The sequence below is a fragment of the Periplaneta americana genome, chromosome 14 (genome assembly GCF_040183065.1).
Source record: "Periplaneta americana isolate PAMFEO1 chromosome 14, P.americana_PAMFEO1_priV1, whole genome shotgun sequence".
NCBI classification, from domain to species: domain Eukaryota; kingdom Metazoa; phylum Arthropoda; class Insecta; order Blattodea; family Blattidae; genus Periplaneta; species Periplaneta americana.
In genome coordinates, this window is record NC_091130.1 from 154512983 (window position 1) to 154535638 (window position 22656).

At 33.5% G+C, this 22656-nt stretch overlaps 1 protein-coding gene across 10 annotated transcripts in view; it reads right to left on the minus strand.

Annotated features, from left to right (window-relative positions):
* Positions 1 to 554: 554 nt before the first annotated feature.
* Positions 555 to 22656, minus strand: part of LOC138713882 (protein piccolo-like) — a 281309-nt gene continuing 259207 nt past the window's right edge. For all 10 annotated transcript variants that reach the window (XM_069846380.1, XM_069846385.1, XM_069846384.1 and 7 more), the window contains one exon: positions 555 to 15815. Coding sequence is in view for 1 of the 10 variants with exons in the window: in XM_069846383.1 (XP_069702484.1) it covers positions 15784 to 15815 (32 nt within the window). In the remaining 9 variants the exon portion in view is untranslated. The remainder of the gene's footprint in view (positions 15816 to 22656) is intronic.

Below are 22656 nucleotides of genomic sequence, written 5' to 3' on the forward strand. Positions count from 1 at the left end.
ACGAGACATAATCATATACTTAGTTTTTTCGGGATTTACTTCCAACCCTATCGCTTTACTTGCTTCAACTAGAATTTCCGCGTTTTCCCTAATCGTTTGTGGATTTTCTCCTAACATATTCACGTCATCCGCATAGACAAGAAGCTGATGTAACCCATTCAACTCCAAACCCTGTCTATTATCCTGAACTTTCCTAATGGCATCAAATCTTATAAACTTTTTCCTTTGCTGTGGTCGTGCCGGAGAATCAGTCCCATTCCGAGGCTTACTGTTAGGTTTCGTAACAAGCTGTTTTTTACGGTGATGGGTTGTTAGCCCTTCGCCCAACCCCCAAGCTGGAGGACCACCCCTTATCGGCTGTCCACGACTGCTTATTCAATATATTCGCAGCTACCCTCCATATCTGGAGGCCGTCTCCTCTATCCACAACCTGAGGACGCGCCATGCCGTGGTGATAGGGACCCACAATACATGGACTTGGTACTAATACTATACAAATATGCATCATTGTAAGTTTCATAGGTTTGTAAAGGTTAATAAAAACAACAAGCTGATTCTGTCATAGTAAATATTTTATTCAACATTGTATCATTTTATACTAATTTTAACATTATATTTCAGTACATACCTTACACAAACAGCTTATTCTTCTGACACAAATTAGCACTTGGTGGAGTTAACATGCTTGTGCTCTTTTGTTTTATTTTTGTTTAGTCCTGAGTTCACGTAAACATTAAATCAAATTCATGACGTGTTAATTATTAATATGTCGTAGTAAAGGTAACAGGTATAACGTACAGAATTTTTTTATTGTTGAAATGCATTTTATAACAGTTTTGAAATCTGCTTGCAATCAAAAAAGACATTAGATTTTATGTAAGCTACTTATTTGATGATTCAAGTTATCTGTTACTGCAGAAATAATATTTCAGTATTATAGAAAATTGTATAGTGTATTATGTCGCATAAAAATGTTTATTAAAATCTTATGTTATTACTGCCAATTATTCAATTTTATAGATTGTATACCGCAGTTGAGGAATGGTAACATTAATTTACAACAATGCATTAATTTATGTAGGTACACAAACTGTACACCAAGGAAGCTGTGTATTGTCCAAATTTATATGCCTATCGTGAAGCATGTTTAAACCACCAAGTTCTTTCTACCTTTCTTCTTCGTTATTAACAGTACTAATATTCATGTTAATAATAATTATTATAATTATATAATCTAATATTATACTGCTGTATTAATCAAAAGTTCAGCAAACTACAATTCTGTTCAGTTTTACTTTAGTCCCAAACCAAGCACAATTGATGAGCAGCGACATTAATCCTTCCCCATGAGAATTTTAGAAGTTAGATTAACAGTAATGTCTGTAACATGGAGTAATAAATTTAAATTATAGAAAATGAAATATACTAAAGTGATAATGAAAGAGTACAAGGAACAAAATGGTTTGAAAATATAATTATATTTTAACAACAAATTTTATAAAGATCTGTTCATTATATTATCATAGTGGCAGTGTTTGGTAAACCAAAATCAAATTTAGAAAAGAGAAATCTTGCATTTTCAACTAGTCAACTTATTCTGTTAAAAACGAATATGAAAATCTACATATCATCAAAAAGTAGGAAACTTCAGTCGAGTTGGCTCCTTTTTTTCGTTTATTACAGGTTATAGGCCTTTTATAAGACAAGAAAATAGAGTTTTTAGGTGTCTGAACCAACCAAATATTAGCAGTCATATATTGATGTTTAATATTTAATAGTTATTATTAATAATTTTAATATTTTATTTAAGGATGCATCAAGAAAAGATTTATAAGTGAAAGACTGTGACTTCTTTTTGAAGTACCATAGATACTACTACATTTTTCTCTTAGGCTGATGAAGATTACAAAACCTTCCCAAAGAGTATGCTTCAGGAATCAAAACACAGGATCTTCTAAGGGTACGTACACATTGGAGCGACGATAAACGATAAGAGAAATGATCTAGCGACGCTTTGGTATTATCAAAGAATCATGTGTTCATATCGGAGCAACGAGAATGCGGGAAGCGAATATTTTGATTTATCAGTAGAAGATATTCTATACATCCACTTAATGAAAGAAGATATATAGGAAATATCAGCTGCTAGGTTCAAGGTTAATATAACTTAAATACGTACAAAATTAAACCCGTTTCTAATCCCAAAGATAGTATAAATTCGTTGTGTTGTGATTGGTTCTTGTGATCACATAACATAGGATGAATAAATACACAACTGATCAATTTGTCAATATCTACAATAATTAATTTAATAAGCCAAAATAATAATAAATCGATTAATATTCGAATATATTGATAATCACCGGTATTTATACAGATTAATATTATCTTAATCAGGGATCATATGAACGACAAGAGCGAAGAAAATGGAACTTTTCTTTTTCGTCGCTTTTATCGTGTATTGTCGCTTTTATCGTTACTCCAATATGCACACCTAAATAACAATGCATGCTTCAATTCTCCCTGATATAGCATCGCTGCTTCTTTTATTGTTTATCGTTGCTCCAACTTGTACGTACCCTTATACGAGAAAGCAGAGAGGAGCCTTTCTTTGGAACAGAAACATTAATTTTAATTCACAAGGCAATATTTCTATAGTACAAAATTATATTGCTTGAATAATAAAAAAATGCATACTAAATAAAACAGAAAAGCAAAGTTCACTGTGCAGTTCCTACAAAGTATTAATATAAATAAATTATATGTTGACAGTAAGCAAAACAAGAGAATGAATTTTTAGATGAATATTGATAAAATAGACAATGTAGTGTGGCATCAATCAGTGTAATGGAAAATGGAAGGAATTAAATTCAATTTATGTTAGGATTAAAGTAAGAGTGAACAGATTTATACACACTCTGAAAATCATCATGAACCATCATTACTGGCTGTAAATTGAACAGTAACATAAGCAGGCTGTACTGTGCTTGATCCTATACGAGTCAGTATCAGTCTCTGCCAAGTATTCAGTGTATATACTAATCTACGTTTATTGTATTCAACAGTTCTGTAGTAAAGCACATGCCAGTACACTTTCCCCTGTACAATGGAGTGAACAAGGCAACTGGAGGTAGAACTCTACACATTCTTAATTCCACCAGCTGTCTGGTGTTTCACGTTCTTGCCAGTTTACTGTCTTGTTGTCTAGGACATGAGTGTATCCAAGAATTACTTAATTGCAATTGCTGGCAGGGAAAAAGATTTTCACTTTTATAGTAGTGGCAGAATTTAACAATTTTTTAAGTTTTAGTCAAATCCACGAACTCAAACTTTTCTTAACAAAATATACATAATATATATCCAGAACATTAAAAACTAAATTACTGCAATTCTAAACTAAAATTCAGAATTAGTGTAGATTCTATATAATAATAATAAAAAACATATATTAGATTCCTCTTTCTCTTTTCTCGCATGACAGTATTCTCTCACTAAGGACTCTTGAACTGTTCCGGGTGCTTTCAGCATTCTAGAAAATTAAGTTCCAGTATCTATAGTGCCGATCACCTTACTTAATACCCTAAGGGTGAAACCTAACCATTTTTCCCCTATTACTACATATCCTAGTGGATTATAGTGATTTTCTAGCTCTCAGGTTGAATTTTTTTTTACCAACATCGTTTCGAATTTCGAGTATTGACAAATACTACAACTGGCAGTTATTTTCTAACCGTTATGTTGGCAGCAACAATTTCGGTTTGCAGTAAAGGAAACTGATGAAAATGCAAACAAGTAAATATATTTTTAGGTTAGGTCTCATGAATCGTAAACTGTTTAGTCAAAGCAATGATTTTAATGTTGCCAGACAAAATATATTTTAATATTAGATTATACTAATCCTAATTACCAACATAATATCCGAGAAGTCCAGGAGGAAAAATATACTATATCATAAATTATTGAACCATTTAGGAAATACCTCGCAACATAAAAATGAGATGTGATAAACAAGCAAGACATTGTTATTCTTAATACTGTATTATTATTATTATTATTATTATTATTATTATTATTATTATTATTGGCCATGGTACCATGTCTAATTATATTGTCAATGTTTTTAACATTGTAACATATGCGGCTGGGTAGCGCAGTTGGTAGAACAGCTGGCTACGGACTGGAAGGTCCAGGGTTCGATCCCAGGTGGTGACAGGATTTTTTCTCATTGCCAAACTTTCAGAACGGCCCCGAGGTTCACTCAGCCTCCTATAAAATTGAGTACCGGGTCTTTCCCGGGGATAAAAGGCGGTCAGAGTGTGGTGCGGACCACACCACCTCATTCTAGTGCCAAGGTCATGAAAAGCATGGGGCTCTACTTCCATGCCCCCCAAGTGCCTTCATGGCATGTTACGGGGATACCTTTACCTTTACCTTTTTACCTTTTATTATTATTATTATTATTATTATTATTATTACTATTATTATTATTATTATTATTATTATTATTATTATTATTATTATTATTTCGGTACGTAGCATTGTGATTTTACTTCTCTTTCGTGATATCTGGTATTAGTTGGCAACACTGAAGAGACAGCCAAATTAGATTTTTAGGAACTACACTTACGTGATCCTCACTATAGTCTCTTCCAAGGATAAAAGGCGAAAGGGGCGTGTGCTATCACATCACTTAATTCTAAGCATAGGAGCTCTACCTTTCTTAGTCCTGTATGGTACGCATCAATGCCATGTCCAAGAACATTTTACTGTAAGACGTTTATTTTTCTGACTTAATGTATTCAGCATTCAGAAAGAAATGTCCAAATGTTTCACTTAAAGACAGCGGCGGATTTTCAGGGGAGGCAAGGGAGGCCGTGCCTCTCCTAATATTTTACCAGAACACAATATGGCAGTAATAATTCCAGCTGAATTAAGATCACAAACAAGTTATAGCAAATGACGAACATTTTTCCTTTTATATTGATTTTACTATTCACTACGACTAAGATGTAAGTTACGTAAAGTCGACCACATCCAGTTGGTGATGCCCACATGCTATACTGTAGTCTTATATATGATCTAGGACTGTAGATAGACAAATAATTCGTACTGAAAAATAACAGATAGCGCTGTAACCTGTACAGTCGACATCTAGCAGCCTGCAGTGTCTGTGTGAGACCAGGAGAGAGGAGTCGGCTACATTACTCTACTCCCCGGTAACCATGACAACAGCAGTTCGACCAATAAGATAGCTGGTTAGAAGAGTGTTTAAACTTGGCTAGAATGCGCAAGGGGAGCGAATTTGGAGACGTCCTACCCATCGCTGACAACTGTTTCGACTGTACTGGGAAGCTCTCTCTCTTTCTCTTTTCTTGGTTTTAGAAATTTAAGTCATATGTTGTTAGTTCTTTCTCTCTCTCTGCGTAAAAGTTTTCTTTTATGTTGCTAGATTTTTCTCTTGTTTGCAGGTCCTGTTATTTTTTTCTTTTGTGTTACGAGATATATTTATTTATACAGTATCTTAAATATCTCGAGAGTTTAGAAACAAATGCAGATTTGTCTTTAGCTTCTTCTAGTAGCAGTTATTCAGTATGTTGTGACCTAATTGATCGGTTTGAGAAGAAAGAGGATCGTCGAGTTAATTTGCTGTAAAATTAGACTATGTAATTGTAATGAGCAAGCCCCGGATTCTTAGGTTCGAATCAATTTTGTTGCTGTCTTGTTACTCTCGAAATATTGCTTTTTTATTCATTTTATGTAGCAAAGGGTAACATTCTTAAATTCAATATGACCTAAAAAGACCTAATTCGTAGGTTAGGATTTAAATATCCTAAAGAGAGGCAATCTTTACAAAGCTGTTGTAATATATTAACAGTAGCCTATGTTGTTCATTTTTATTTTTTTCCCGTAAAATCATATAAATTCCTAAATATAAGATTTAAAACCCTAAAACATAAATTGGAAAACCTAATTTTAGTTTCTTAAAACCTATAAATTCTGCGCTTGGTAATGAGGTAAGTCACAGGCCTTATATTTTTATATTCTCATCAGTTCTTGGCCTCCTCAACTTTCAAACCCACCGCCCGCTACTGCTTAAAGATTAAAATGTTCTTTCTGGGAAGGTACTAATAGTGCTTATACATATAAAAACTTTACAAGTGAAATTAATTCTTAATTGTGAAGCTCGGAGATTGATCACATGTATTGAAGTCATCTCACATTAATGTGGACGTGATATTTTATGGTAATTAACCATTAAGATCCGTTTCCCTGCAAGCAATATTTCAAACTCTTGTAACAGGCTTGTCAGTCAAACTACTTACGTAACACTTATTACATTGTTAGCTTGAGTTATGCAGCCAACATAAAGACGTCTTATTTCCCTCAGAGAACGTTAAAAAGCACACTGTCATATTGACTTATCATAGTCATGTTTTAAATAAACCTCGATATTTTAATTCAGTCTGAATACTTTGCCACCGTCTTAAGTGGGTAAATCACGTCTGGCATGCAATGTGTCTATATATACATATAATGAAATTAAATTTGTTTCAGAAATTCATAAATTATGACGTAATGATTCAGAGAGAGTGGGTAAACCCACAGTTCAGTTTTATGACACCACTCATAATTCTTTGCTGTTGTTTCTACACATTCCAGAGTGGACCAGCATTTTGTCTCCATTCTTTTCTAATATTTGCTATTTCTCACTATCTTTTACGTTCTGATTTTTTAATTTTCTACTCTTTCTAGCTCTTTCACGCCTTCTTTCTTCCATTTTGTTACATAGGACTTTCCTTGTACTCTACCTTCGTTTATTCTTTCTACATGCCCTCTGTTAAGCTCTTCCCTTGAGAAATCCTTCTAAATATTTTTATTATTCTTATTCTTTATCTTAACTGTTTCTCTCGCCCATAGGGCCATGAATCCTCTTTTGACTTCTCCATTCAGAGATAGTTCTGACATGTAGATGATATGTTCTATGTTGTCACAGTCTCACTATTGAGCTATATAACTGTAATTTCAGAACTGCATACACTCTTAGATCATACAACTACAATAAGTTTTATCATGCGCATGTGACAAAGTTATAAGAATTGTATAAATTGTTTCTTTTTATCTCAATTACTTTAAATATGAAAACAACAAAGATAAAAAAGCGAAAGAAAAAATCCAAGTCACTGTAAAAACTCAGTAACTTGGTAAATATATCAAATAATTAAAAATCTGGTTAAATTAAATGGCAATTAACTGAAATTAAAGTCATGAAGTGTAGAATCAATTAAATAAAAAAGTTACCGGTACATACTTTTCAGCATCTTAATATTGCAGTTATTGAAACAGTAGCCAGTATTTACTTGAATGAACTTTCATTTGCGTTTCAAATTAACATTTGCAATTGTTGTTAGTTTTTGTTTCAGTACCGGTAATCAAAAATTTTCAACTAAATTAGTTTTGATTTTGACTCACATGTTTCTTGGTCATACATCATACTATGTTCTGTCTCTAAGGAACATTCTAGTAATGTCTGACATCGATATTATGATATGTGCCATGACTTTATAAAGAAATATAGCCTATCACCTTTGTTTCCACTTCCGTATTTTCTTTTTGGATTATAATGAATAATGCAATGTGAATAGGCCTACATATAAAACAATGTAAACTTGCAGTGTACGTATCTGAGATATCCATCTGGATGGTTTGATTATTAAGAGTCTGTCTGAATAGCTGGTCAATTTTTATCATAAAAAGAAACAACAATATTATGATCTACCCACACACTGACACGGGTTTCTATGATATGTAGTTGACATACAGTACATTTATCATTGCCATAAAATGGTATAATTCTTTCTTAAAGAAAAAAATTAAATTATTCTCATCCTTAAAACCCACAAATCCCACACAAATATTAATTCTAATATCTAATTAAAATAAATAGGTTATTTCGCTTTTAATTTTCATTTTTAGATTTCTTTAATTAGTGATGCTATCTGACATTGGCCCCTTTAGCACCAAGAATGAAACAAGAGACAGTTCATTGATCTGATAGATGACGTGGATGATGATAAATGCTTCCTTATAAAATACATCCATCCCAATGTTCACTACTTTTATTTTAGAATAGTATACATGTTCATTTGTCAGTGTACATAGTGGTAGCAATTGCGTCACAGCTCTGAAATATGTATAATTAAGAAATGATATTCTTTTGCATGACATCAACATTTACAAATCAGAAATGCTTTTACAGTAAAACATAGCATTCATATCTTGTATGTTAAAGAATTTGTCATGCGTAGCAGGCACAACAATCTCCTGATCATCCATGCTTATATTATGTATAATTCACGTTTTGTCATTAAAAAAAATTATCTTCTGTGAAACAAACAACAAATATGAAGTACACTAACAGCGTATCCAGATGGTTAGAACAGAAATATACAATATACATATTATATTGTATTTATAAGTTAGTGATATATTAATCTTTTCATTATCAGTGACCAGAGCTGTTCTGCCTTCAGGCAAAATTTATAATTGCAACAGCTCTTATGGCGTTTTGGTCTTCTTTATTCATTTGACCGGTATTCTTGGACTATTTTCGGTGTCGAGTGTTTTGTAATTCTGATAAGCAGTTCCTGCATAATTATCTCTAAATTTCTGAATGCCTAATTACACTGTCAGTATTTCATTTCTGCCTTCGTTTATTTTCTCATCTAACAATCTGTATTCTGCTACTGTTTTTAAGAATACATTTCTGCCACTTCAGTCTTTCCAATTGATTCTTTTCACCATCGCATTGTACAATTCAAGGATTATTAGTGTACGTTTTAATGTTTCATAAATATTTCAGTATTAATGATTCTGTTTCTAGTGACACAATACATGATTTAATTATACACAGATCTCAGTCATAACCAATCTTTATGAAAGATTGACCCCGGCGTGGTCTAGGGGTAGTGATGAGCGGAAATGTGCTCCAACATGGGTTCGAATCCCACATGGACTGACTATACATGACTGGGTTTTTCTTAGTTTTTCCCAAATTCTAAGGTGAATGTCAAGTAATCCCATGAGAAGGGAAGGGAAACTGTCGTTCTTCAGAGTGGTACATCATAATATGGTAACTTCCTTTCAACTCCATCCATGAACTTCTTTAAACAAATAACATGAACATTACGTTCTAGCAATGCACTTCAGTGGCATGGTTGAAATAAGTCCTTCTCCTTGCCAACCCCTTGAGAAAAATGAATACCATACGGTATTTTTTGTATATTTACATAAACATCTACCATCGATATAAACAAGAATATTAAACAACACTTCAAGAGGCCTTTCATGACATTTTTTTTTAACTTAAATCTATGGAGAAAGAACTATAGGTACCTTGTTAGCGACCCTCAATCATCCAACCATCTTTACTTTACAGTTAGAACTAATACGCATCCAAATAACACATTAATTCATTAATTGTCACGGTATGGTAGGAATTGATGTATTAAAATATATTTCAGATGAGACTTTCTCTGAACTGCGTTCATTTGCAAGATATTTATTTTGTATGTTTGGCTCATTCTATTTATGTGAGCAATTATTTTCTAAAATGAACAGTATCAAAAGCATCTCATTAGATTTTCATTTTGTTTGTGCTTTAAGACTAAGCTCATGTAATGTTCGTAAGTATGTTTTAATGTACCAGTATGTTTTATTGAAGATAATTATAAGTCACGAAAAAAAAATGTTGTTATTTTGTGATCATGTTTTCTTCAAACGAGAATATATTGTCCATCTGGCAACATAGTATTCGCACAAGGGTGCGAAAGCAGGTAGCTATTGATCAGAAGTAGGTCTATAAATAAATTTGAGACTTCTGACAGGTAATAAAATTGGATTTGTTGTTGTACGTAGTTTTTTAATAAATTTGTATGAATTGGTTTTTTTAATTTTTCCATGTTGAATCTTTCGTACACTACTTTTAACACTTGAATATAAATAATTGATTAAATGGCGATCTTACTCGTGTTAATTATGTAAGCATGTGTGGCTTACAGCTGTTTCGGTGTTACTTGACACCATCCTCAGAGCCTACTAGATCTCAGTGCTATCTCAACTTCGCTGCCTGTTGTGTGGGTGCGTTCGTGTGATGAATAGTTGTGTCAAATAGTGTGTGTGTTCTGAAATTGATCTGTGTGTTGAGAATTTGATTAGGATGTGTTTTAAGCCCGGTTCAGACGGTGCGTGTTTCTGTGGTGGATTCCAAGGTGGCTGCGTGGATGGGTCGCCTGCGTGCTCACTTGCCGAAGTAATCTGCTCTGGTGGCTCCGTGGATGGCTAGCTTGCTGGATTTCGAGGGTAGATTCCTTGCTATTTTTCGTGATGGTTTGCAGGCTGGAAACCAAAGATGATCATATAATATCACCTCTGAAACCATGTCGCCATGTTCGTTGTTTTCCAACTAAACCTGTTTTTTCTATATTCTTTAGTTTCTAAGAAACAACAATTAAATATCGGACTTTAGCTGTTTTGCACTTATGGCTTAATTACTTTATTACGACATTTACTACTGTTAATGTAGGACTTTAGTTGCTTTCCACTCACGGTTTAGTTTCTTTTTGACCATGAGTGTTGGCAACAGATAAAACAGCAGATGATTTTCCAATTTGAACAACTACCATCACCGTAGGCAACACGGGAGCCAGCAAGTGACCACGCAGGGCAGCCATCAGCGTAGCCACCTTGGAATCCATCACAGAAACTTGCACCGTCTGAACCAGGCTTTAGTGTTTATGAAATATATAGACACACTAAAAACACACCCTAATCAAATTCTCAACACACAGATCAATTTCAGAACACACACACTATTTGACACAACTCTTTATCACACGAACGCACCCACACAGCAGGCAGCGAAGTTGAGATAGCGCCGAGATCTAGTAGGCTCTGAGGACGGTGTCAAGTAACACCGAAACAGCTGTAAGCCACACATGCTTACATAATTAACACGAATAAGATCGCCATTTAATCAATTATTTTAATTTTTATTCATAATTTGCATTTAGTTTTAAATAATGAAATATGAAAGTACAATGTCAAATGAATTTAAAGCTATTATCGCTGATTTCAACACGCTTATTACGGTACATTTAATTTTTTTGTGGGGGGAGGGATGGTAATCAGTATCCAGTTCTCAGAAGTGGACGCTAGTCCAAAAAGGTTTGGGAACCCCTGATATAAAGGACTGTACAGTAGAGGAGGCAAGACCTATCCTCTTGTCTTATAATGTGCCATGGCTATATCACAAATGGGTATGGAGGGGAGGGGGGGGGAGATAGATTTTAGTCTGAGATGAATTTCCGTTTCAGTAGATTGGTATAATATTAATCATCCTGAAACAAACTCTCTTTCTGACAGCTTATTCTTTCCCCTATCACACAGCTCAAATGCCAGGTCTCGCCTCCTCATCTATATGTAAAACAAAATTTAGTGGGTCTGTTTTAAACAAGGAAACTAAAAATGTTTGGGTACCAACAGACAGAATTTCGATGAAACTGAAAAATCCTCTTCTGATGTCATGCTATGGACTTTTACTTGCGGAGAAATTTATAAAATGAAATACATAAGTACAATTCTCGCACTTTAGAGAACTGAAAAACAATATTAGGAAAGGAATTTTCTCTTTAAGTCCACAGAAATCATTATGGCAGATTCGAACTTTTTAAGGAGTCAGTTATGCCTAGCACAGAAGGACATTTCCAGCAAATGCTACGAAATCAGTACCGTAGGTACCTGTACCGTTAATTATTACAGATATTAAATTTACTTGCTTTTAAGGACAATAGTTAGAGGACTCCTTAGAGTCATTGTAAAATAGAACATTTTAAACCTTGGTACCGGTATTTCAATATTACCAAAGTAATTAAATAAAACTTTACCCAGTATAAAGCGATTTAAAAATAATTTAATGCATATAGTAAGCAATAACTTTTTCCATAGGTTTATTTATGAAAAAAAAAATTTTTGTTACATCTTTAACTATCTGTATCTCCACTGTTATTGAGATTTTTTTCTTTTGTCATGATCAGCTGCAGTTCGAGAAGCCGTTTCTATTACATGAAAGTTCCACATGAATCTCTCCTTCCATGGAAGTAGATTAAAGCAATGTAAGTCTCGTATAATACGTATGAGGCATAACTCTATTTGCTGTTCATGATTGTTCTTTACAGTACAATTCAATAATTAGGCCTACTTACTTCAAACTGTTTATAGAATGAATATGTACCTCTATTATAAGTTGTTAAAAAAATTAGTTTTTATCGTATGTGGGGCTCAAGAGTTCATTTTATTCCGTGCGATAGCTTAACAATATTGTCATCCACGCCACTTAATTAAGCTAAGTTGAAGAGATAATAAATCAAGGACAGTTCTCAATTGAACGTCAAAAATTTCACAGCCAACCTATTGAAAGTAATAGATAATTTCCTGATTCCAAACGCAATAATGGGTTTACAACCCCTTTCTTTTGGAACAAACTGCTGCCCTCACAGCAAACCCAGAATCTGAAAGTATACTCTGGACATGGATGTCAGCAAGTGAAGAGAAGAGGCGACAAGCAAGTTTACCTCCATCTTGATAGTTAATTGTATGGATTTTAGTGTTCTACTGAAAGGACACTAAAACTAAATTGATTCAATGTAATTCGATTAAAATTATTTAAGGTAAAATATAAATTTACCATGAAATTAATTGCGTATGTTCAGAAAAGAAAGTTGTAGGTTGAATCTACTTTCGTCTTTTCGTGAAAATGAATGAATTGGTAAAATAAATACTATTACTTGAGACCGCTGTAACAACTGTAAAAAAATAGAATTTCTTTTCCTTTTCTCCGATTCGCCATGAGATGAAGGTAATCTACCATTCTATGTTTTTTTTTAATAATTAGCAATGTAAAAATGCCAATCGAAATATCTCTTCCTGAATAAGCCCACAATTTAAATCGACTCTACATAAAATTACTGTTTCAGCAAATTTTCCACCAGACCTATTCTACATGTTTTCAGTCTTTAACAATTTAATATTAATATTTTCCTCTGAAAGTCTGCTCTGTGTTTCCCACATACCAAGACAAATATTTCATACCCACTCAATACAAGGAGAAATGTTATCCTTACAAAAGATGGTTTAGTGGGTACATTTTCCCACTTTGATATACTAAGTACGTACGATGACCAACTTTAAATACCATAACACTGCTAGCTAAACAAAACGGACATCTAGATATAGAGTTATGTTCATGAAATATGCCATTTCTCTTGTAGTACAATATGTATGCCCGTAATTGGATTTGCTTTTACGTATTATGGGTACAAATACGTTGACAAGAGCGGAAAATGGAGGACCAAAAGTATTGGTGTGATTGAGATGAGTTGATAATCACGTGAGCTGCAAACCCTTGGGCCAAATATTTACTCTGGGGTACATTATTCCACGGAAAATCTTCAAATAATTTATAATGAGGAAAACATATCATACTTACAGAGGTGTGAAAATTATTAGAATAATCTTAATTTTAAAGTTTTTTAATAGTTCCTTCACAAATATTCATTGAATTGATGAATATTAGTATATAATATTACTATACAGATGTAGGATATATTTACTACTAACAATGCCGGAAAGCATTGTTGTACATTGGTATTTTTCTTATTTTACAATTGTTATGGGAATTCACAAATTATTATATTATGTTGGCGGAATAGGAAACATAAAAAATTAATTAAGAAATGCTTTAAACAAATTGTTCTTTGCGTTTACATTGTTGTGAAGGTTCAAATGAACGTATACATCTGTTTTGTGCATATAATTCTTTATGTTTCCAATTCCGCCAACATAATACAATAATATCTGAATTCCCATAACAATTGTAAAATAAGAAAAATACCAATTTACAACAATGCTTTGCGGCATTGTTAGTAGTAAATATATCCTACATCAGTATAGTAATATATACCAATATTCATCAATTCAATTAATATTTGTGAAGGAACTATTAAAAAAACTTTAAAATTAAGATTATTCTAATAATTTTCACACCTCTATAACTTAAAGAATTCCCTTATGTTCTTTTTAAACTGAATTGGAACCCCCTCCCCACTAGAATTATTTCTAGCGACACTTATTATCATTATTCTTATGTCTAATTCATTTCTATCCTTATGGATTTTGAATTGAGGGGTCATATGAATATTAAAATAAGGATGTTTGGATTATTTACATCAGGTGATAGAAATTGGCATGAAAGCTTGTAACAGAGTTCATTGCAATCACAGCCGTACCACACCAAACATGTATGCTTCATACATAGTCCCAATACTACAAGAGGCAAGATAACGTTTATCACACGATTATGTCATACAGTCAGTTTCCAGTTGTTCGGCCATTTTGACAAATTACTTTTCAAAAAAGCCTTCGGTCCATTCAAACCTTATAAAAGGAGTTTCAGAATACGGTACGAATTTGAGAATTTGACAGAATACGGTATCCACATTATTCTGATACTGGTTAGGTTGAAGAAATTGAAAGGAAATGCATACACTAGAATAAATATAAACAGTAAGATTCTGAAATAGCTGAAGTGACAACATTTAGAAACATGGATGGACAGAATGAAACTGGCAATAAAAAAAAAAAAAAACATTCACTCTTCACTAGAAGATGGGTTTTTAGCGTTCATGCTGGTTTGATATAAATTTCATTCCATGAATTGAGCTAAGAATCCCAAGGAATTTTTTTATTTATCGTTATATTTAAATGAAAAGTTCACAGTTGGAGGCAATTGTAATGTTCTAGGCAGTAATCCACCACAACAGTCCTAGGTCTCAGTATCTTCTTCCACGATAGAGAAGGAAGCAAGCAGAATTTCACCATAGGCAGAGAGTTCACAAAAGTGTATTGCACCACTGATATTACTAGCTAATAAGAGAAATCATGTTGCACCTTTCACTGAAGTTACACGTACATAAAAGAAATATAACATGCTAGTAAATGAAGTAATATTAGCAGTATAAATTCCTATTTAAAAAGGGCATGTGATATAATCCACATGAACCCTTATATTAAAAAGTCAAAGGTTCAGTTAGAAAAAGATGTAGGCTACAGTCCACGGTTAGAGGAATCAACTTGAATTTCTAGAGCAAGTAAGAGTACGATTTCAGTACAGTAATAATTATAAATGTGTTGTAACTTAACCGAACAAATATAATTATTACACACATTAAAACTTCTAGTTTCCTTGAAATAATGTAATTGTGCATAGGCTACCCACAGTTCATAGCAGTGTAACGTAAGAGAGACAGAAGAAGTACAGCTACTTTAGATATATGAAACATGTATCTTGGACGAGTAGGGGAGGATAAAAAAATATCCAACCTTATTTTCTCACCAATAGAATCTAATACTTTCATTTGAACACCACAATTTCCATAATTTTTTAAAAATAAAAATTATATTAAGTACATAGCAACATTTTCGGTAGTCAGCTATGCTTATCTGTGCCATTTTAAGACCACTGCAATTATTACAAAGAAAATACAAATTCATAACAAATGGATCAAAAGCTTTTCAAAAATATACTATGATATGTCGATTAGTACAAATGATAAACATTTTAGCCCATGAAGTTTTCCAGGGAGAAGGTAATGAACATTAACAGAGATGATGAACACAATTTTCTTGCAGCACACAAACGTTGTGGTGGCATAATAGTACTTCCATAATTCATAAATATAGGCTTCCTTGTTGGAGTAATCCTGGAAGCAACAAGAATTTACCATATTTTGTTTTAATACCATATGTCATATTTTACTCAAACGTCCAGAATAAAATAAACACGTACAGTAAGTATTAACAATTCCATATCTTTTCCATTTCAATGTACGGTATCTAATTTAAATCACATTAAACATATTTCTCTTAATTACTTATAACAAACTTCTACATGATTCTCTCTCTACCATATTCATTCATTCACTCACTCTGTCTCAAATATTCATATGCATTAAAGAAACACAAGACTGAGCAATATTACTTTTCTCTTACATTATAATGCGATACAGTTAAACATAAATCACAAATATCGGTCTTAGTTATCTTAAGATTTGTGACTCTTCTTTACATCATATTTCTTAAATATGTACCAATAATTTGTTCTATAATACTCAGTAAATGACATGTTGTGAAATCACTTCACAGACTATATCGGTACAGAAGAATGTTAAATCTCACACAAACATCAACGACTTTACCAAATTAAGAAAGAAAATAAAACTGTGTTTATTACATTCCATAGATCTGGAAACATGCCACACACTATCTGCAGTTTTTTAAGTGTAAGAGAGATATACTGAGTGTATGCAACTATAAAGAATGTCTACATGGGATGATGTAAAAAAACTGTATTGTTTAACTCAAAGAACGAACAAATGTTACAGTTTTATATTAACACATTTGAAAGAAAACAAAAACAACCAGCAAGTGATGTATGAACACTTCAATCAATCTCCAAGTGTTGTATATCATTCTGAACTTCTGAAAATTGCTGTTTTGCGTGTTTTTTTTTTTTATTTTTATTTATAATACAGCATGTTCCATTACACTATGTACTGGTAATATTAGGTATATGCTTTGGTTATCTTATTATTATTAGCAATTTATAAGAATCTACTTCAATTATGTACAATATAATGATGTAATTAATGTTTTGCTAGTTCAAACAAGTTTATAGTTTGTGATGATAAATGTGACTACAGTCAAGAAACTTTAAACAAAAAAAATTTCTCATGTAACTTAGTACAGGACTCGCGCCACATGATATCACCCACTTATACACTATGCGCACTTGCGTATGTCTGTATATGTGAGCACGTGTGTGTGGGCGTGTGTGTGTTTATTTTTTTTATTTTAGTAGGTTATTTTACGACGCTTTATCAACATCTAGGTTATTTAGCGTCTGCATGAGATGAAGGTGATAATGCCGGTGAAATGAGTCCGGGGCCCAACACCGAAGTTACCCATCATTTGCTCATATCGGGTTGAGGGAAAACCCCGGAAAAAACCTCAACCAGGTAACTTGCCCCGACCGGGATTCGAACCCGGGCCACCTGGTTTCGCGTCCAGACGCGCTGACCGTTACTCCACAGGTGTGGACTGTGTGTGTGTTAACACAGCATGTACTACTGGTACATTTTCTGTTGTAATTGCACAGTGAAGTAAGGATAGGAACAAATTTAACATTGAAAATATAAAAGCTGTAGTATAATATGTGCAGTACAATTTCAAGGATTTTAACTGCACGAGTTTCTATAAATACCGGTGCTTGTTGGGAAATCAAAACTTTTGGGGGAGATTTCTTCATAAAAAAGAGAAACCGTGGCACAGAAATGATGGAAAACAACAGGGACTGTTGAGTGAATGCAACTAAGACCAAATTTAAAATATTTTCAGTAGTGATAATTTACCAAAAGCTTTGTATCAAACTAAATAAGCATGGAAATTTCACTAGGTTTGGCACCACAATAAGAAGAGTTTTGGTATTTTAAAATCCGATAGCCTAAGTTTGTATGTTTCTGTATTATATATGGTGATTCACAGAGTTCTTCCCCGGTTTATGGAGGTGAGTCCTGAGGTTATTTGGAACAAAAAATGTAATTAAATGAATGGGGTCACATTCAGATTCAGATGTCTAGCTTCAGCAGTTTTTGGGAAAAAGTTCCCTATGTAAGGCATAATTATTTAACATTGTGAAGATAGGCAATTTCGTGTCCTCTTAAAAGTTCTACCTGCCTTGAAAAAACGGTACAATATGAATTTCTAACTAAATAATTTCAAAGAATTTTCTGAGTTAATATTAATCTCTTTCTTACTTACTTCGCCCTCCTTTAATGCTGGTGTGTTTGAAACTTAAATGACTATCGTAGTTATTGTTCATCATTGACTGCACTACCTTCAGCAAGTACAAACATAGCTATATTTTATTTTTATCGGCAGAAACTTTAAATCCTTACCATTCTTCTTTAGACCAGTTTTTCGACTGCACCTATAATGAATGAGTCTATAATGTTCAAAACATATTCTCGACAATATAACATCAACTGATCATGCTAAAAATTAATAACAAACATAGACAGCATACGAATTGAACGTGTCTTAAAATTTGTAATTAATGAATGCAAGAAAAGAGACTTTAGGAGCTGAAATGCAAAAGGAAACACTCATTAGTTGGAAATTGAAATGAAGCATGAGACACGGGCTCTTGTTCATGCAGAGGCAACCAACTGTCATCCGTATGTATGTATGTATGTACAGTGTTCACTACTTTCCTGCTTCGTGGTGGCAGAACTCCGTACATGCTGAGGTGAACGGTCAGTAACATGCTTCCCTTACTTCATTCTCTGGATATACAGTGGTTTCAGAAAGTGAAGCAAAGACAAAATTCCCGCGTCATCAAAGGGAACTGAATTCAAGACAGTCTGTAGTGCAAGTACAGTACTCTGTAACTATACCAGACAGCATTTTACGCAACACACTGAAACCACACAGGCCACATTACCAAATCTAGAATGCTTTATTTTGCAGGATATATGTGCAATTAATGTTGATTGATTGTCAATGCCTTTAGTTATAGCCCACTGAGATCTTCTTCAAGGCTGTAGCCGAGTGTATACATTCTGCTTATCCTTTCTATTTAGAATATGCCCTCTGTGAGTTCTCTAAAAGTTCGCATGCATTCTGAAAGGGAGTTACTCCTGTAGCAGCTTATTCATGATATAGATTTTTCCTGGTAGCCCATGAAGTTTTCGTTTTCTTTTCCAGTCAGTCACAGAACCAATTTCATTAAACTTATCCACTAACGGAATATGTATGACAAGAACTTTCTTGTGTTAAATATTAACATACCTTGTTAACATGTTTCGACCTATTTTCGGTCATCTTCGGAACTGGTCGTTGTTGGTCTTGGCGCCTCTTGTTTCCTGTGAGGGTGCGTTCGTAGTGTAGAGTCAAAGAGTGTGTGTGTTTTGAAATTGAGTTGTGTGTTGAGAATATCATTGGGGTGTGTTTTCGTGTGTCTGTATATTTCATATTGTTCTAGTGTGTTGAGTTTCTGGCTTTTTGGTTGGATGTGCAGTATTTCCATGTCTGTGTTGATGTCTCTGTAGGTGTGGTTGGCATTTGTGATGTGTTCTGCATATGTGGAGGTGTTTTGTAATTTTGTTATGGCTGTGATGTGTTCTTTGTAACGTGTTTGAAATGATGTGCCTGTCTGTTCTATGTAGAAGTCGTTGCAGGTATTACATTTGAGTTTGTGATCAACAACGACCAGTTCCGAAGATGACCGAAAATAGGTCGAAACATGTTAACAAGGTACGTTAATATTTAACACAAGAAAGTTCTTATCATACATATTCCGAAGTGATACTTTAATATTGCTTAAATTCGTGTTGGAACTGGGCTGCTAGTTCTGCCACACAACTTTCTGTACTTGATATGTCTTCAAGAAGAATATACAACAACACAGTGAATATCTCACCATTGCACAACACTAGCGCACTTTAATGAAATCTCATTCACTCCTGACTGCATGTGGGAAGAGTGCCATGCTTTCATGAAGGGGAATGCCAGCTAACAATATTTCAGGACTTTTAAACTGTCCGTGATGTATATTAATCTTCGTGTATATATTACATTTGTTACTAGTATAGCAAAAGGTTACCAGAAATCCCTGTTTCCTGTTTTCAAACGCTAATTATAAAGGATGGTGACAAATGAAAAGTGTTAATAGTTGATACATTTCTCCACTACAGAGTGAGAAGATCTGCTCGTAGTTTTTATACACTTTTAATACATCTACTGCATTGCTTCATTTTTACTTTAGCTTTAAATTCTGAAATGGAATTATTTGTAGTGGCAATAAGTATCGGGTAGGTACCCAATTGTAATTATTACACATGCTAAAAGAAGAGTTTTCTGTATGTAATGTAAAAAATGTCAGATCAGAAAGATAAAAAACGTGTGTAGTAGGTAATATGTTGTTGAAAGCTGTTACCGAACACATGCAACAAAAAGATATAAAAGTGTTGCGCTCAATCATAATAGATGCTCTAAATTGTCCACTTACTTCAAAAGTATTATCCCAGACAAAAATGATGTAGTAATTGCAATACAAGAAGGTACTTTTGCGTTCCATACTACAAAACCATCAGATTTTAAGTCCATAGACTGTAAGTTTGTTCTAGTAAAGAAGTGCTATGAACCAAAGCTCAAGTGTTTCTCGACGAGAATGAAAGCAATTGGTTTTGTTAGCTATGAACATAATGTGGACTTCACAACGTTCAAGATTATGTGTAAAAACAGTCCAATCCATGTTAACTGTCATCACAAACTTTCTCATGACATGTCAGGAATTTACAACAAAGCTTGCTTCTACACAAAACATACAAAAAAATTCACTCATCAGAAAAATATGTATCATTTTATGTCCGAATAGTAAATGTTAATACTTTTTCGTTTCAATCTTGTAGTAATTCAATTTAATTTAGTAATAATAGGCATATAACAATAATAGTAATAGTATTAGTAGTAATAGTAATAATAATAATAATAATAATAATAATAATAATAATAATAAATACCAACAAGAATAAGAAAAATAAGATTGTTCCAAACACTCATTCCTGAAAAACTATCTTTAGCTCTCTCAGAAAGACCTTATAGATGTTGATTACAAAAATAATCATCAGTATAAAGTGTTATGAGCTCCATATATCAGCAAGTACAAAGTTTCAAGTTTCAGCAGTATGGTAACATCGTCGCTAACACACTCTACTCGTGATACAGATGTAAAAGGTCAACGAACTCGGTGTGTATTGTTAGATGAGGTGTTCTCTGGTGCTGTGTTGCAACCAAATTGCATTGTGCAGTGGCTAGAGGTTTTTAAAATTAAATTTACACGAAAACCGTCCACGCTATTGAAGTACACCAGAAGGATAAATTATTCTTTATTAGATTTCCTATGGATGTGGACAAAAATCACGATCCTACTCGCAATAGTTACTGAATAAGATGTTGTTAAACATTTGAGAAAAAACATTTTTTTCTGAAAAAACTATTAGTTTTCCACCAATATGATATTATAGCTTTATGTTACATATAACATGAGCTATTCGCTCTGAAAATCTGCAAGACTATTTCACTTCCACCCTGTATATAAATCCCACAAGGGTAGCTGCCCTTCAGTAAGGGTTGCCAAAAGACACAGCATACTAAATAGATAAAAAAATTGTATTATCAATACTTTTTGGGATTAAGCATTTATTTCATTTGAAACTTAAGGAAATTACTGTTAACAAATACAGTCAAACCTCGATTATCTGTCACCGTATTAACCGATTGGTGGATTATCCGACTGTCTTTCTCTCTCGCTCTTTTTGTTTGCAGAAAAATATGAGTACTGTACATTATATTAGTACGAATTTTTTTCTATAGAGTGTTTTTTTATATACCTTTACTCTTACGCAATATGATCTATTCTTCGAGTGATTGTACTGTCTAATTTCTATGCAAAATGTCTTCCACAAGTGTCAAAAGAAAACGTGTTTGCTACGAAAAAAAAAAGTGCAAGTAATTGAGTGGTTTGGGAAATGAGAAACTATTTCATCACAATACGAGATAGGAATTACAACTGTGCGCGATTTAATGAAAAACAAAATATAAAGTGCATCAAATTTTTAAATCTACAACATGAGACCTCTACTATTCCTATCTTTGCACAGGCAGCCGTCATAAGGAGTTTCTTGGCCATTAAAAACCCGTCGTTGAAAACTAGACTTAAATTAGAGAACTTATGATCCATTACCTAGTGTGTTAAAAGAAAAGACAATGGGGGAAATAACGAAACTGTAGGCTATTACGCAATTAGTTTATGAACACCTGTTATAGTTTGGCTTTCTCGATTAACCGTTCACTCCATCCCCTTCATTACCACGGATAATAGAGATTCTACTGTAATATATTATGCAGTAAATAAAAGCAAGAGTGTTCATTGTCTTCATTTTTTTATTTTAGTAGGTTATTTTACGACGCTTTATCAACATCTTAGGTTATTTAGCATCTTAATGAGATGAAGGTGATAATGCTGGTGAAATGAGTCCGGGGTCCAACACCGAAAGTTACCCAGCATTTGCTCATATTGGGTTGAGAGAAAACCCCGGAAAAAACCTCAACCAGATAACTTGCCCCGACTGGGAATCGAACCTGTGCCACCCGGTTTCGCGGCTAGACGCGCTAACCGTTATCCCACAGGTGTGGACTCATTGTCTTCAAATCCAACTGCTCAATTGCAGATAATAATCGATCTTACTCAATTAATACGACATGGATATGTTTATTGCCAGTAAACATAATGGTAATCACTTCTGTTTAATATTCTTCAATCATTTCTAGCCTGTAATTTATAAGCATGTACTGACATCTTCATGTGCTGTGTCACAAACTGTTATTTATTCATATAAATATGTAAAAAACGTTGTTCAATTTATATCGTTAATATAACTTACTGGTAACCATAACAACCTAAAGCGATCAGAAATAAAATAA